We start from the raw sequence: 14,330 nt of genomic DNA on the forward strand, positions 1-14,330 counted from the left end.
GCCCAAAATACATTTCTTTATACCGGACCCAGACTTTGGAATAATTTAGATAATAGTTTAAAAGATTCCCCCAAATTTGTTACATTTAAATACAAACTCAGAATACATTTACTTTCTACTTATAATCTTAGATAATTTAAATTGTTTTAATTCATGCTTGAGCTTTCACCTGTCCTGATGTTGCAGCACTTGGCGTGTTCTGTGTGCAGACTTCTCTTCTTTCTTCTCTCCTCTTCCTTTCCTGTCTTTTGTTCTTCGTAGACTTGTATTGTTACCGTCTTCTCTCCTCTCGGTACTGTCTCGCGTCTTACAGTGTATATACGTGTGGGTAATCGAATGTGTGTACGAACGTGTTGTCCTTGTCATATTTTCCCGGTACACGTGGTTCAGTGAGCAGTGTCCGGGCACTAGCATTGGTATTCTATATTTTTTTCCCAACCGGTGTATCTCAAAATAATTACATGTATATTGTTATAGAATAGTATATCATTTACTCATTATTTATCTAGCGATCCACGTCCGACAAGCTTTGCTTTTTAGTGGATCACTATTTTCCATAATCGAATTTATTTTCCGCTCGCCCACGAAGTATTTATACAGTGTTTTCCTAAATATTGTACATGTTATATGTTGTTCTATAATTTGTCTCGTATATATATTACATGAATCTTTTGCAAACGTTTGAACAATATTATTTCATCACATGTATACTTTGTACTATGTTTTTTTGATTTTCGATGATTGGAAATAAACTATGATTGAATTGAATTGAATTGATTGAATTGAATTGAATTGAAGTTATTCAACCAGGAATAACATTATGTATTACAATTTAATAGCAGGGAAAAATGATTTTCGTCTTTTTTTATAAACGATCAATGAAAAGTAAAGTGAGCTGATAACATCATCAGTTAACTCATTCAAATTTCATATTCATTTCAACTGCACAATTAGAACAGTTCTGCAGAAATTAGTGAAACTTCACAATTTCAACACTCCCCTAATTCTTATCCGATTTTGAACAAATTTTCGCTGTTATATACCCGTAAGGTTTTACTCTTTCTTATCAGACTAACTTATAACTGAACTGAAATTTCTTTTTAACTGCAGCACCAGAACTACCTCTTTGCTGGTAGACATATAACACACAACATCAGTACGGGATCACGCATGCTTTCTATAGTCTTCTGGGGCACACCGTTAAACGGCTGGTTCTGGTGTTAGGTGTTGGTGGATTAACTCTCACGGGCATGCCAAATCAAACGGCCATAGTCACTGTAATGCAGACATTTTGCCAATGTTAATGACAGGGTTAAAATAGTTACGAACAAGAAAACAAATAACGAAAAGCTCGGTGAAGTCCAGCTGAAAAAATATCAGGATAGAGTCTATCAAAGTGTTTCATAAGCATTGTGACAGGCTGTCAAGGTCTATGGTGTACATGAGTGATTGTCCGCTATTATGCTTTGTACCCAAAAACATCAAGGCAAAAGGAAGAGATTTGATTTGATTTTAAAAGTAAAATCACAAAGATTATCTCTTCTTCTCTTTGGATGACACATGTTGCAAAACAAAATGAGATTAAAGTTTGTATTTGAATGACGCATGTCAAACAGAATAGTGAATCGGTCGCTTTTTTATGTGAGTAGAACAATCCAGAATTAGTTTTGTGGTCCAATGGTGGTAAATGACGTAATTTGTCGTAAACCCATCGGGGAGAGAAGCATGTTATGTAAGTCTGTTAAGTTTATTAAATGAAATATGATTTTTAACATTTTACATAACAGTGTTTACTCAAACCTGTTCAAATTTGCCTTATCCGTTGGGTTTTTATTTTTGTTTTGTTTTCCTTCGCGCTTACATCCATATAACGAAATATAAGACACACTCTCTCTCTCTCTTCGGGATGCACTCTCTTCAAGCCTTTTATAATAACTTTGTCTAACCACCAGAAGAAAAAAAAACAAACAAACAAACGCAAAAGGGGAAAGTAAGTATTGGTGTGCATTACTTGCAAAGAAACATATAAATGTATATAGGCCTACTAAAAGTTACTACTAAGTTGAAAACAGTTATACAAAAACACTCACAGAAAACAAAAGTGGTCATAAACTTCGATCCCTAGTCAAAATATATTGGAAATACATATCAGAAGGTGCATAGTAAAGCACACAAGCAAGTACACACTAAATGTGCAATATGTATATACATAATTATGAATATTAATTTCGAAGGGAATTATGTGATATGATTATCTTTCGTAGCTTGGTTTCATGAAGACAACCTCTGTATTTCGTTATTATAATTTAGAGATATCGCCTTGACTAGGAACTTACATAAATGCATGACATATTGTACTTAAACAGATGGTAATATTCAAATCAAAACAAGATAATTTGAAAGCAAGCTATAACGAAAAACTACACATTCACTCTAAATGCAGACATGGTGTGGAAAGGATGACCATAATGTATTCTTAATTATATAGATAAAATAGATATAATTATATAGACTTTAAAAAAAGGTAAATTAATAAGTATATAGGCCTATGCTTATTAGGATAGCATGTGGATGTGTTAAGTCTTCTTTTCTTTCAAATTAGATTTGAGGGAAACTGGCAGAATAAATTTTGTAGGCCAGTTGCCAGGGTGTTTAAAAACAATATTGACATTTTCCTGATCTGTGTTTTTCTTCCGCTGCAGAAACAAACTAAATGCAGCCAATCAAGTCACAATTAAGACTCACTTCTCTGCCCCGTGTTATTCCGGAAACTTTTAATGGTCGTAAGCGTAGCGACATAAAAAGCCTGGCTCGCACGGCACACATCAGGCCAGTCGTAATCTGTGCATTATTGTTCCTCATTGTTTTCCCTCCCTTTTTATAACGCTATCAGTCCCTTTTGCCGGGTTTCCGTGAATAAAGTTTGTAAATTTAGTCGATAAACCGCTGCCCTTATTCCGCCCTTTCCTGCATCAGTTGACTTATGGTGTTTGTGCAGGCACGAGTCTTTTGGCGTCCCTTCACCACACTATTCTCAATAGATGGGATCACTTTGTAGCGAATTAGGCTGAAGTAGGCTTTTGATTCAGCTCAAATAAAACAGGAAAGTGCAGTCTTCTTTCTCCTCGTGTTTTTATACAATTTTGAAGACTGGGAGACAGGGGTTTATAGAAAGCCGCATTGCCTTTCTTTTTTCCCCTCCTCGATGGCACAATAGAAATACAAAGACATCGCGAGGAGAATTGGGGAAAGCAAAACACAAACGAACCAGTGCTAGCGGAGAAGTGTCAAAGTTTGGAAGATTGGTGTGAAGTTTGAACAAGAGTGAAAAACTGAATTCGACAGGTACTAATGATGTTTTTTCTGTACAGTTACCAGTCGAGCGGGGCCCGGGCTGGATGACCGCGGTCTTGCTGTGTGTGTGTGTGTGTTGTGTGTTGTGTGTGGATAAACTTAAACACGCCATTGAAATGCTGACAAATGTATAGAGGTTGTATTCACCAAAAAGGTGGGAATACGTAGCCCTATCTCTTGGAGTCAAACGCGCGGGCTCTCGGTTTTCGCGACTAACGAGCCACTCGGAAATGAGCAGCCCTATTCAGTGTCGCCAGCCAAGCACAACGAAACGGACGGGGAATGAAAATATTGCATCCTTAAACAAGATTTATTCTCAAAATACAGCTTGTTTTATTTATTGCCAAATTGACAGGTTTCCTCTCTGCCTTTCCCTTGTTCCTGAGACAGCACCACCAAAAAAACATACACACATCGACGTGGACACAAAGGGAAACGAAAAATACTCGGCTCTATGATGGTCATGGCTTTCTGTTGATTGAAAACATAAAGATCTATTCAAAAACGTGTGTGTCCTTTTTAGACGCATAAAGGAGCAAAAATGACTAGGGAGAAAATGTTGACATGTGAACAAAGGACGGAGGAGGCTGCAAAACGTCACGATATTTGGGCATATACCAGTCGAACTCTTTAGCCTTCTCGTCAAAGCGACCAGGGGGAGCAGAGAAAGCCACGGTTTAGGGCAATATTTAGCTGGGAATCAACAGGGCGAGACCAGCGCTGTAAATACACCGTCATCGCACCAGAACGGCGAACATATGTCTGGTTATGTTTCATCTTTCCATTCACCATCCAGTTTTAAAAAAAGACCAGACAAATGAAAAACACACCAACAACAAAACAAAACAAACAACACTTGATGGTAGTTGACCTCAATATTGTCCAGAAGCATCTCATCAATTTTCACTGTATGTATGTACTTTATGCCTGCACATTTTGACTTTTTGTTAATAACTTGAGTTATATATGATAATTTGATTTTGATTTGATTTATTTGTTCTCTGTATGGCATCATTTAAATTCTTTTTATCAATGATTATCATAATCAAACATACTGTATACAAATATGATACTCATTTTAGCTAGTTTCTACAATTTCAACAATTTTCATTAAACATTACACATTATGTCAGAAGATGTGGGGATGAAATGAATTAATTGCCCAAGTGTGTAATGTCACGTTGCCATTATAACGTCTTCAGTGATTGCGTGTATGTATGTATATTCCTATGTGTATCTCCGTACCATTAGCGCTTATAATATAGCATGTTAGATGATGGGGGGGGGGTCGTTGTTGATGACAGTAAAACCCTCTTTAGTATATCATGAGATGAGATGTATGATGAAATGATAAACAGGTGCATTCTGTTGTTGCTCTTATTGTTATCATTTTGTTATCAAAGGGTACTCAGTGCATTAACAACAAGCCTCTGGTTTTCTCTGCATTGTACCTGCTATACTTTGTAAACGTTTTACGCTGTATTTTCAAACGATTTTATGACTGAATATTATGAATTGAATTGAATTGAATTGAATTGAATTGAATTAAATTGAACTGAACTGAATTGAACAGAATTGAATTGAGTTGAATTGAATTGAGTTGAATTGAATTGAGGTAAATTCAATTGAACTGAATTAAATTAACTCTAATTCAATTCAATTTAATTCAATTTAATTGAATTGAACTGAATTGAACCGAATTGAATTGAGTTGAAATGGAATGAAGTAAATTCAATTGAACTGAATTAAGTTTGATTTAATGCAATTTAATTGAACTGAATTAAATTTGATTTAATGCAATTCAATTGAACTGAATATGAATTGAACTGAATTCAATTCAATTCAATTCAATTCAATCTAATCTAATTCAGTTTAAAATATTGTGCTATACTAAATTGAACTGAATTGAATTGAAATCAACTGGATTTTTTTTTCCCCAAACCCCGAAATCCCGGGTGAACACTGGTCTAAGTCGGATGAGAAAACGTTTCTCGATCGTAACCGATCGAAGTTTCTGTGAAAGTTCACGACGCTACTTATAGATTTCAAAAGTTGAGCAACAATGATCTTGATCTCATTTTGATCCCATCATGGAGCCATGCACAGCTAGCTATGATACCGTTTTGTCGCTCTCTTTGTTATGAAACAATCGTCACGGAACAGGAGGTGGAGACAACTGAAACACGTCAGCCTGTCAATATACCAAAAATTTTGACAGATGCAGGACTGAGATGGGTTGATGTGGAGCTGGAGGGGGAATCGATCTTTAAACAGATGAGGAAGAGGCGAAAAGGAGAAAGGGAGAGGATGGGAAGGGCTCGTAAATTACCATGTCTCCCCGCTTACCATTAGGGAATCAAAATATACAGACCACTGTGTAGGACAGCTTGTTGGCGCAGCCAAACTTGGCCGAATATACAAACAATGACAAACAAGAAATCTGAGTTGACGACACTACCAACACACAAACACACACACACCATAACACACACTCACACAAAAACAGAGGGAGAGAGAGGAGGAGCAGACCAAGGAGAAACAAGAAGGAAATAAGAAGGGGGAATATCACGGGAACATGAAAATCATCTGCATGTTTTAATAAGATGAAGAAACGGGGCGCATCGCTGATTTACCCGCACACACGTTCTAGCCGAGAACCCCCCTACTCCCCCCCCCCCCATCCTCCTCCTCCGCCTCCTCCTCCCCCTACTCCAAGCCCGAGGAGAAGAGTGCTTTCTCAGTGCTATATGTACATCATTGGGCCGAGTTATGGTAATAGCTGGGACATAAATCCTCCACGGCGTACTTACTCTCAACAAAGACTCGGGATGAACGCCGAGTATGTACCATGTTTGAGGATGTATGTTCGTGCTCTGGACGATTAAATGCCATCCACTCACACTCCACAGAAATATCGCCAGTTGAAGTACATGTGAATTTGGAACTTGAAAAGCTTCTTCTCTCCTCCCCTTCTTCTGCTCCTGTTCTTTTTTTTTGTCTTTTTGTTTGTTTGTTTTGTATCGATAGGATATGTGATGTTTGACTGAGAGTCAGCTGTCTCTGTCCCTTCACAAAACATTGAACAACTATCAAAATATAAAAGAATCTTGACCTATCATGAATGTTTGATTGGTCAAAGGTTTGGGTTCAATGAGAAGATAATGTTCGAGAGAAGGGAAAATTGTCAATCTCATGTGTGACGTCATTAAAGACATCATGTTCAGGTTGCAAAATGTTACGCAATGCCCAATACTCTTTAACAAGAACGGTAAGTCATCTTTCCCTGACTTTGGTGCGATGACGTAGATATGGTACTCTTTTTCAAGCTGGAAGAAACCATAGTGATAAATATAGGCCTAACCCCCAAATGCCAGCGTGTGTGGATTTGCACACGCTATACGATAGTGAATTCAATGCAACGACAAGAAAGATTCAGTATCAACGCCAAGAAATTCGTATTGATTGTATAAAGTGTGCATATCGCGAAAGCGAAGGGCATACCTTTGAGAATCAAATGCAGATGGAGAAAATCATAAGTGAGAACTGTGTGTGTGTGTGGGGGGGGGGGGGTTGTAGGGGAAAGGAGAGAATGAGGCGGGGAGAGATTGTTTAATGTTCATGTAATGAACTCGCAAAACATTGTACCGTGATTATTTTAGTTTCCTCAGGTAGAATGAGCGCGGGTGAGTACGGAGAAAGCTATGTAAACAGAACAGTCACATTCTGTAGACCCACCTGGAGCGAATCGTGACTTGCTCCCCATTCTCAGGTAGGTATCTTAACCTGAGAAACGATGACAGAAAAGACGAAAATAAGAAGATTCGCTGGATACCTTGGCAACAGAATTTAAGGTCCAGACATCGGCATTTCCTATGGATGTCGCCAACATAATCATTTTGTCATCTTTTGTTAGTAAGAATTTAACGAGCAGCGCTAAATAATTTGGTTGAATTAAAAAAAATCGGGTTTGCATCCAACATAAAAATGGCAAGTAGGATAATATCTCAACCTTACGTCTATCCTTTCCGCCTTGTTTATTTTCTCTCTTTTTTAATAACCAAAAACACCTGAATTTTTCTCTCTTGCAAGGCATCTTTCTCTTAAACGTCTGACCTTATCATCAGTCATACTGATATCACAATGACTCAATTTCCAAACAATGGACAATCTCTTTTTGAAAAAGTTAAGCTGATATTATAATACTTCAGCTTCTAAAGTTGGTCATAGGAAAATTAAACTGCAATCGAAATTGCAGTGTATTATGACCTAAAGCGTGCAAAACGATCTGTTCTAATTGTTTTCAAGACAGATCACCCCCTGCCAAGTATATCAAAACATGTCCCCCCCCCAAAAAAAAAAAAAAAAAAAAAAAAAAAACGGCAATATACCTCTATGAATGAAACATGTAGTAAATGAGCGTGTGCACACATACGAGCAAGTGGAACATTATGGAACACAGGTTTTGTGTTTATTATCGTTGTTGTTGATGTAGTTTCTCCTAGTTGTTGTTTTAAGTCTCTTTGCATTAATCAAAGTTTAGTCCACTGATGAATATGTACTGTATTGTCTATGTCATGTATGTGGACACTGTGTTCATGCGTTTGTGTATTTCTGTTTTCTTTTTCCATGTTTTTCTCTGCGTGTACGTACCCCATTTCTCTCTTTACCATCAGTCTTATAAGCTTTTCAGTATGTTCCTTCCACTAAAATCTGTAAGCTCTAGCTAATTGCATCGACACGTCCTTTTTGTTTTACCCAGGATTATTATGTCATATTGAATGCCATAATGATGTACTTTCAAATTGTATCCATTAGGGTTGTATATCTGCTTAACTGTAAAACTCAGTCATCTTTATTGTTTGCAATTCTGTCATCAAGTGTTATTCATTACCAGAACTTTACGTTTAAAGTTTCAATATGTTCAGTTTGTGCCATTTTTTACCCGAAAAGTCGAAGTAAATGTGAATTTAATCGAATTAAAGTTTGTCATGTCCAACCTGATATTTAAAAAAAAAAAAAAAAAAACTTTCTTTGGCGTGAACTTGCCACCATGCCAATTGTCGGTTTCCTTTGAAAGGACGACACAATTTGCTAGAATTCATCCTCCATGTCCTCTAATTCTCTAGAAATATGGCAATAATCTTACCTGGCTTTGCTAAGGGTGTCAATCTGAGATATACCCTCGAAGGCTGGAATTCTATGGAAAAGTCTAAAATAATCGTATTTTCCACTCAACCTTACTGCACTCTCTGCACTACAGTTCACGTCCAAACTCTCAGCGATAATCTAATCCCGGCGCGCCTGAGTAAACGGTTCGCTTTCATTGCTGCGGCCTTAATGTGGTGAAAATTGTGTAATCTTTTCTCGTCGATCGAGACTGGGTTGTTCTTTTTTGCTGTTGATTTTTTTTTCCAAGAGTTGGCCGCTAAAAGTACTAGAACCCAATAGCTGAAATAAAAACTTTCACATCGTTACACAGACAAACACATAAACACATACACACAAACACACACACACACACACACACACACACACACATATATATATATATATATATATATATACATAGGTAGATAGCTATGTAAATATATGTATATAAAGATAGAATTATACAGATAAAGGTACATAATATGTGTGTATATTTAGATAGACAGATAGACAGATAGATAGATAGATAGATAGATAGATAGATATAGTTAAGAAAAGAAAATAAATGTTCATGATGTGCATAATAGTGATAAAGCCTTATGCTTCACTGTTGGTTTTGCCATTTCTGCAATGTTGCATTTCAGCTGTTATGGTGAAACAGAGTTATTTAATTTTTAGCGTGTTTCTGTTTAGTGAGTCCCGCCATTTTGAGTGTATTTGTTAGCAATGCGTTAAGAATGCATACTATCATACACTAATACAAGTTTCCACAGAGGTTTAGTTATTCAAGATTGTAATGACAGTATTGATGAGGTTGTCTATACTGACCTTTGATAGAATTTGGCTTATTTTAGCAGGAAATAAATGTTTTTCAACATATAAGGTACGAAGACTATCTTGTGACGCACCTCATTATTATAGCACTCAGTTATTGGAAGATTTATGTGAAGTATAAAACTCTTTCGCTGTTGACGGAAGGAAAACCCGCTGTGACAAAATTAAAAGAAACTCGTTCATATCTCATCATGTGATATATCACTCATATATTAAATGTTGCAGTATATTGATTTTTCTGTAAAATACGGGGGAATTGCACCGAAAGAGTCTCATTGGTAAATCAATTTAAACAAATTAGACTGCATTTAGAGTTCCATTTATAAAGTTTACCTGTCTTAAAGACCGCAGTGAAGCCATTTACACATCACATTATAGTCTACGAAAAGAATAATACACTGCTTGCATGTTCGTATGCTTTTGTGTTTGTGGTGTGTGTGGGCGTGTGTGTGAGTAGTTTTATATACGCCTAGTGCAGACGGGGACTTAAAGAGCTTGGGGATATCAGCTTTTAAAAACTCTCTCTCTGAATGTTTCTTATCAAAACAACATAGAATCTCGGATGTTTGTTTTTGCGAATTGTCTGTACTTTGTTCGAGCTCATCAGTGTATATATAGCGTCTTCCCCTCATTTTGTACTGCGGCAAAGTTAAAGAACAATACATTTGGTTCACTGTGCACTTAACTCGCGCACTGGGGTCAAAAGACCAACCGACACAACGCTGACATGCATGGTAAAACCCTCCTTCGTAACAAATGACGTTTTGCCACCATACATTACATCTCACGAGGTAACAAAAGAATAAAAGAAATATTCTTCTCTCTTTGTTCTTTTCAGTTTAACATGACTGATCCTGATCCTGATCATTTTATTATTCATGTCCGAATCATGTAACTAACATTCAGCTGCAAACAGTACTCTATTAAATGATTATATCATCAAATACAAATCGATTGCATAGTACGTGGTTTTTTTTCGTGCCTTCGTGAAATCACGTATATTGTAAAGTAAAGGCCTGCATGATAATGTCACCCTGACAAGGGGAAAATTGATAATTTAAAAGAATAATCTTTTTTTTCTTTAAGCTAACAAAAAAGAAACAAAACAAATAAAAATAGTGCTATAGTTCATATACCTAATTCAACACATTCACTCACTATTCGTTTTCGGTTAGACACACACAAAAAAAATGAAAAATGAAAAAAAAAAAAGAAGCTAGGCCTAAATGTTGAGCAGTGACCAATTTGCACATACACTTCCAACCATAAGATATCAACGTGCTATAGGGGTACTCTTCTCTACATCTAACTAGAGAGGTGGTCCTTTCAGGTTTAGTAATAATTCTTAGAACTTTAATCTGGGAATGTTATAAGGATCAATGCATGAGATTGTTTATCAGTTCGATACTAAATATTTGGATTTTTGATAACGGCCAAAACGTAACCCATACAATAAAGGATGGTGAAATTTCCTTAATTTAGTTACTGTACATAGTTAGCACACCATGGTTAACACAATCTTTCGACAGTGTTTGCAATATGCTTTTACATTTCAAAACACAGTGTAACTAACTCCTGGTTAATTTTAGGTGTTAGCAGGTTTTTGATTTTCTTTCTTCTTTTCTTTTCTGGCAAAAATTGTTTTGTACAGTATGGGGTTTTACATACGAATACTGGAGTCGTATTTTCGAATGGTTGTATACTCAGTCTTCAATTATTCATCAACTACAGCGAAACAGAATTGCAAGAAAAAATATAACATCATAATTTTGCTACAGCAGCAGTAATTTCATCACTTAACTTCAGTGGAAGCGATTACATTCTTCATATGATATGCACACTTCAGGCTTTATCGCATCCATTCACGTATTAGCACTGACAGCTGTATCATCAATTTGCTCATCTTCAAGTACACTCTTTAATACTTAACCAACTTATTAATAATATAGGATAAACTTACAAAATTTGAAATTTGAAATTGAATTGACGCAAATCATCTCTAACCACATCAAGGGTCTGCTAGATTATTTCAAGCACGAACCTGATTGAAACAAATAAATACTCTTTTGTAGAATGTCACATCTTTATATACAAATCAAATCAATCAATTATCAACGTCTTATTGCAAAAAAAGAAGAGTTCCCCCTCTGACACAGTTCGCCGTCTTTAATTCAATATTTCATAATAATATGTGGGCGAGAGTTTTATCGTTATTAGTGTGTACTTGAGCAGTCTGGTCCTCCTATGTCAGCAATGCTTGAGTGCGTTTCCTTCCGGGTTAGGTCAGATGTCACTTCAATAGCTATTCTCAAAACATAAAGCATGAAATTTGGTCCAGAATCGTATGATTGATTATGCTTCACTAAAATGCCATTGAACACTAGACAACGTCTCAATTATCACGACAGTACGAAAAGTTTCAAACCGTTAGGATTTTTACCATATACATATACAATTGCTTTTTTCATATTAATATTCACAAAGGCAAATAAAAGATTCCGTAATTTCCTATGAATAAGTACAGCAGAACCCCTCATTAGAGTTCTAAACTATATAGGCCTAAATGACAGTCGTTACTACCACAACACTTGATTTCCAAGGTTAGACATTCCATCGCATAATACGGAAACTCATTGCAATCGAGGAGACTATTATGATTTAATCATTCAAAGTAATCTTACCTACACATATGAAATCAACCTACGCTGATGTCGTACGCAAATCAATAGACGACACTTCAAAGTGTCAGATAAGATTTCCCCTTATGTTTAAGTGACGTGACATACGTCAAAACATTCTAAAATAATCTTATTTGACCAAATGTTGGAGAGGGACGAAAGGGGGAAAAAATCTTCAAAGTCGATATGCTCGTTCTCTGGTGTTTCTATTGATGGCGTACGGCAATGACACAAGCGGGGAAGACGGGATTTGGGATGACGCACACAATCCACCCGACGTCAATGCCCACGGGAAATGCGGATGCAGCATCGACGGATAGATTGACGGGGCGAGTGCCGCGGCGGCGATTTCAGGAGAGGATGCACGATCTCGCGGATGATGACCTTGATAATGAGAATGATGATGGCTTGCGGGCACGGGTGACGAGACCGACGTTGCGGCGGCACACGTGTAGCAGTGCGACGTCGCCTGCGAGGCCAGCTTCTGCAGCATGCTAGATTGCCATAGTGCAGTCGTAGGAGAGGACGGCGACGAGACTGAATGCATTTCACCTTTCCTGATCCGGTGATTGACCACGGCGTACGGGTGGACCCTCTCGGACATTTTCTCCCTTTCAAAGTACTGCCCGGGTCGTTTTGACATTGAGGGAGACGGGCACCTTTGTTTCGGTATCGGGTGATCGATGTCAATGTCATCCAGATTACCAAACTTGTCGACAACCAACAAGTCACTTCGGCTTCTCTTGTACCTGATGTCCGGTTTCGGCCGCACGACATCATTGGTCATGCGAGACGCTAGAATATTATCGATGGAAAACACTGGTTTTCTTGCTTGCGGACGGACAGGCTTATCGATGTCTTCATCCTCTTCTGGTATCGCGGACGTTCTCGAGATGGTCAACGACGTCGCATCTCTGTTTTCCGACTGTATCTGCTTATCGTCCGATTCGTCGTCCCTGTGATCTTTGACGACTAGGTTTGCATTGTCATCATAAACATCGTCCATAGAGGTAGTTTTCTCGTCATCACTCTCCTTTGTTCTCGAAGCCTGGTCATCGGCAGAATCGCAGTCGGATTCATACGATTTACCGACGCTTTCGTTGACGACGTCACTAGAATTGTCGACTTTTTCATTTGATTGTTGTTCAAGGTCGTCGTGGTTTGCGTTTTCTGCAGCAATCTCCCCTTCTCCTTGTTTTATACCGCTGTTATTTGTCTGATTGTTTACAGGCTTTGGTCGTCGTTTGCGACGTCGAAAGTTGCCATTTTCAAACATGTCCTCACAATCGGGGGCAAGCGTCCAGTAATTTCCCTTCCCCGGCTTGCCTTTCTCTCGCGGCACTTTGACGAAGCAATCGTTAAGGCTGAGATTGTGCCGAATGGAGTTCTGCCAGCCCTGCTTGTTGTCATGGTAATACGGGAATCGATCCATGATAAACTGGTAGATGCCGTTCAGCGTCACCTTCTTGTCTACGGAGTTCCGGATCGCCATGGCGATGAGAGCGATGTAGGAGTACGGGGGCTTCTGAGGAGCCTCGCGGCGCTGGAGAGGGGGCACGGCACTCATGGGCAGAGGGCTGGAAAAAGCCCCTTCCCGGAAGCTGTAGAAGTAAGGGGCCGCGGGCGGGGCGGGGAAGAGATACTGGCCGGGGTGGGCGGCGGCATAGCTGGAGTAAAGCGCACTTAACGAAGCCATGGTCTCCTGCCTCCTAAGTGAGATGTGGCGCCTTCAAAGCAATTTGCCAAAATCTTGTCTTGTCAGATTGTCTATCTCGCTGAGAATGCTCATCAAATTAGCAAGTCCATGCAATATCCAGAGAGCAGACACTCAGATAAGGTGAAAGAGCGCTAAGGAGGAACTTGTGGCCGGCTCGCCGGTCGAGATCGTTCTAAATATCTAGTCACACATGCGCCACCTCTAAATGGACCGCCGGGCACTTGTTAGTCGTGTTTTCTCTACAAGCTTTTGTTTTCCTTTAGGATTGTTGAATGTTGATGCATGTTCGGCGAGTTGACTTATGGGATGAGACGGGGTCCCCCCTCAAGTGCACGCTACAGTGATTTCACAGCCCGGTAACTTTGGCTTCTTTTACGTGGGTATGTCACTCCTCTTACCTTTTTTTCCCTTTCTTTTTACGTTGGAAGATTTACGAAATACATAGAGGAAGAGGTAACTCCCACGGTGCGCACATAACAATACCGTACTTTCTGCGTCCCGTTTCGCCAAACTCTCTCGTCCGGGTTAACCAATCAGGAAAGAGCCCAGCGCGCCGTTTGTTTAGAAAATATCCACATCAATTAAACCTGCCCACCCAA

At 38.6% G+C, this 14,330-nt stretch overlaps 1 protein-coding gene across 1 annotated transcript; it reads right to left on the bottom strand.

The window, feature by feature from the left end:
* Positions 1–10,535: 10,535 nt before the first annotated feature.
* LOC139741808 (uncharacterized) lies at positions 10,536–14,114 on the bottom strand. The gene has a single exon (XM_071652392.1). The coding sequence runs from the start codon at positions 13,708–13,710 to the stop codon at positions 12,190–12,192; it is 1,521 nt and encodes a 506-aa protein (XP_071508493.1). The 5' UTR covers positions 13,711–14,114; the 3' UTR covers positions 10,536–12,189.
* Positions 14,115–14,330: the final 216 nt, after the last annotated feature.

This window comes from Diadema antillarum, unplaced genomic scaffold (genome assembly GCF_040938485.1).
Source record: "Diadema antillarum isolate AM-2024a unplaced genomic scaffold, OU_Dant_1.0 seq00000954_RagTag, whole genome shotgun sequence".
Taxonomy (NCBI): Eukaryota; Metazoa; Echinodermata; class Echinoidea; order Diadematoida; family Diadematidae; genus Diadema; species Diadema antillarum.

Excerpts from the sequence above, each read along its gene's own strand:
- LOC139741808 (XM_071652392.1), bottom strand. The coding sequence starts at position 13,710 with ATGGCTTCGTTAAGTGCGCTTTACTCCAGCTATGCCGCCGCCCACCCC.